Source organism: Hippocampus zosterae, unplaced genomic scaffold (assembly GCF_025434085.1).
Source record: "Hippocampus zosterae strain Florida unplaced genomic scaffold, ASM2543408v3 HiC_scaffold_248, whole genome shotgun sequence".
NCBI classification, from domain to species: Eukaryota; Metazoa; Chordata; class Actinopteri; order Syngnathiformes; family Syngnathidae; genus Hippocampus; species Hippocampus zosterae.
Window position 1 is genome coordinate 35,205 of NW_026262830.1, and position 2,505 is coordinate 37,709.

The 2,505-nt window shown below is 57.3% G+C and overlaps 1 protein-coding gene across 1 annotated transcript; it reads right to left on the reverse strand.

The window, feature by feature from the left end:
* Positions 1-990: 990 nt before the first annotated feature.
* LOC127594774 (uncharacterized protein R166.3-like) lies at positions 991-1,482 on the reverse strand. Its single transcript, XM_052056537.1, has one exon. It carries the CDS (start codon positions 1,480-1,482, stop codon positions 991-993), a length of 492 nt encoding a protein of 163 aa, XP_051912497.1.
* Between the last annotated feature and the right edge of the window lie 1,023 nt (positions 1,483-2,505).

Here is a 2,505-nt window from a genome sequence, read left to right on the forward strand (position 1 = left end):
CTGTCCTAATAGGCAGTGAGGCTGAACAGCGAGCGGATGCAGCAGCAGGTGCTCGAGCAGAAGGCCAGGCTCGCTAGGGAGTAGGCCCAGCATCTGGCCCTCTAGATAGAGCAGGATCAGGCCCGCGCTGCCGAGCTGTAGGTCAAACTGGCGGCCATGAGGGCAGAGCAGATAGAGCTTGAGCAACTCGACAAGGAGTTACAGCAGCAGATTGGAACCCGCCAGCCCGCTGAGCTCAGGCGGCTGCAAACCTCTGCTTAAGAAGTGCTGAGGCTGAAGCAAGAGAAGAAGACCCTCAAGCATGACTACAACGCGCGGATCAGTGAGCTGGTCGCCCAGAAGGAGCGCGTGCTGAGCACTGAGCCGATGGTCTAGGAAAGCAGGCTTGAGGCCTTGCGAGTAGAGTGCAAGGAGAAGAAACAGATCCTAGCCGCAAAGAAGGCGGAACATACCGAGGCTTGCGGTAAGCTTGCAACTCTCGAGCGCAGGGCAGGTCGGTACCCCGGTCCTGCCGAGGTGGCGCAGTACGAACAGCGCTTCATTGAGCTCTTCGAGGCGATCAACCGCATGATTGACAAGAAGAAGACTGCCTACGTGCTGGCTGTGGAGTACGAGGGACTATCCACAGTCCTGGCCAACTTCAAGGATGTCTTCACGACCTTAAAGGAAAATCTGTGCAATGCCAGGGGAAGACGGCCAGACAGCAGCTCGCCAAGTAGCTGGGGGAAAGTTAAGAGGGGGCGAGGGCCAACCTGGAGATGGCCAGGAAGGTAGCCTGAAGTCAAGCAGAGGCGTGCCAGGCCAGTCTCGCGGCCCTGGCCTAAGAGCAGGCAAAGTAGATTGAGTACCGGTAGCTGCTCAAAGAAGCGGGTCTGCGCATCCAGCAGCAGACTGAGTGAAGGATATGCTTCACAGCTTGAGAGTCTTGGACTCCTCCCAGTCCGCGAACCGGAGTTTGCACTTGCTGCTCTCGTAGGTTGTCAGCTCGATCTAGGGCATTATCTTCTCGATCGAGCCAGTGTAGCCGGCCTTCCGCACCAAGTGCTTGAGGGTCGTGGCCTGGTCCCAGCCCTGCTCGCTGGCCACCTCGGGCAGGAAGGTCCCGCTGAACTGCTCGCCCTTGGCCTCAAACTCGATGATAACGCCGTGCTTCCCAACCTCCCAGTCAAGCGGCTTCTTGCCCCTCTTTTCGAAGTTGACTAAGAGGCTCACCGCCACTGACAGGGAGGGCAGCTCCTTTAAAGTGATCGGCTTGAACCGCGAGTCGCTGAAAGCAGAGATCATAGCGTACTGGGGCAGCAGCTTCGAGAGTCTGTCCGCCTGGAAGGTGCCGATGCAGCCCCGCAGGTCATCCTCGGGGCCCTTGGTCCAGGTGACGAACAGGGGCGAGCTGTTCTCGCTCTGGAAGGAGGGCCGCTCAGCTGAGACGAGCGCGGCGTAGACAGTCTTGAAGCAAAAGGCACAGTGCTGGATCGTAGCCATTATACAACAGCGAAAATCAATTATCACTGTTTGGTGTGCTGTAGGAAGCACCTCCAGAGCTTGCTGTGCAGAAGGGTGGCCTGGTTCCCGACCACGACCAGCTGGGACTTGGCCCTAGTGATGGCCACGTTCATCCGCCTCTCGTCCTGAGTGAATCCCACCGCGCCTTTCTTGTTGGCCCTCACGCAGGACACAATTATTACGTCTCGTTCCTGGCCCTGGAATCCGTCGACCGTGCCTACCGTGACATTCACCAACCGGTCTGCAGTGTAGTTTCTGGCGAGCTCCCGCTGGATTTACTTGACTTGGTTTTTGTAGGGACTGATCACTCCTACTTTCAGCTGGGGGTAGACTAGGAGCTTGTTGATTTCTTTGAGGACCACGGCCGCCTAGAGCGGGTTGTAGAAAGATGGGCCCTTGTCCCGCAGCTCCTTGCCCACGCCAACGTCAACGAACATGCTGGCGCGAGGGTAGAGGCCTGCCAGGCACTTGGGGGCGGGTGGTCCTTGTTCCGGTCACCAGCCGAGAGCCGTAGAACATTTGCGACGGAATGCACAGATTTAGGCCACCATCCGGTATTGCACGTTTAAGAAGGTTGGTTTTACCCTGAGGCTGACGGCCCTTTCGAATAGGCTACGGTCGTAGCCTGATTGGTTGGCGTTGTCTGAAAAAACAGTCGGAGGCAGCTGGAAGTGGTCGCCAACCAGCACGAGTGCTTCAGTCTTGGTAGCTGAGATCGGGACCATAAATTCGCACTCAGTGCCTTGAGCTGCCTCATCGACCAGCAGCAGCTCGACCTTGTCTTTCAGGCACTAAATGATCTCCTCTTTGCCAAATGAACTGGCAGTTCCGACGACGACACGCGAGCCCACCATGATTTTTTGTAAGACCTACCGGTACCTCTGATTGCTCCTCAGCTATCGCTTCTGCTCGCGAATCCTGCGGCGGATCAGTCTCGCAGCGGTCTTGAACTTGCTTTTGCGCTGCTTCTCGAGTTCGAGCTGCAGCCTTGCGTTCAGGTCA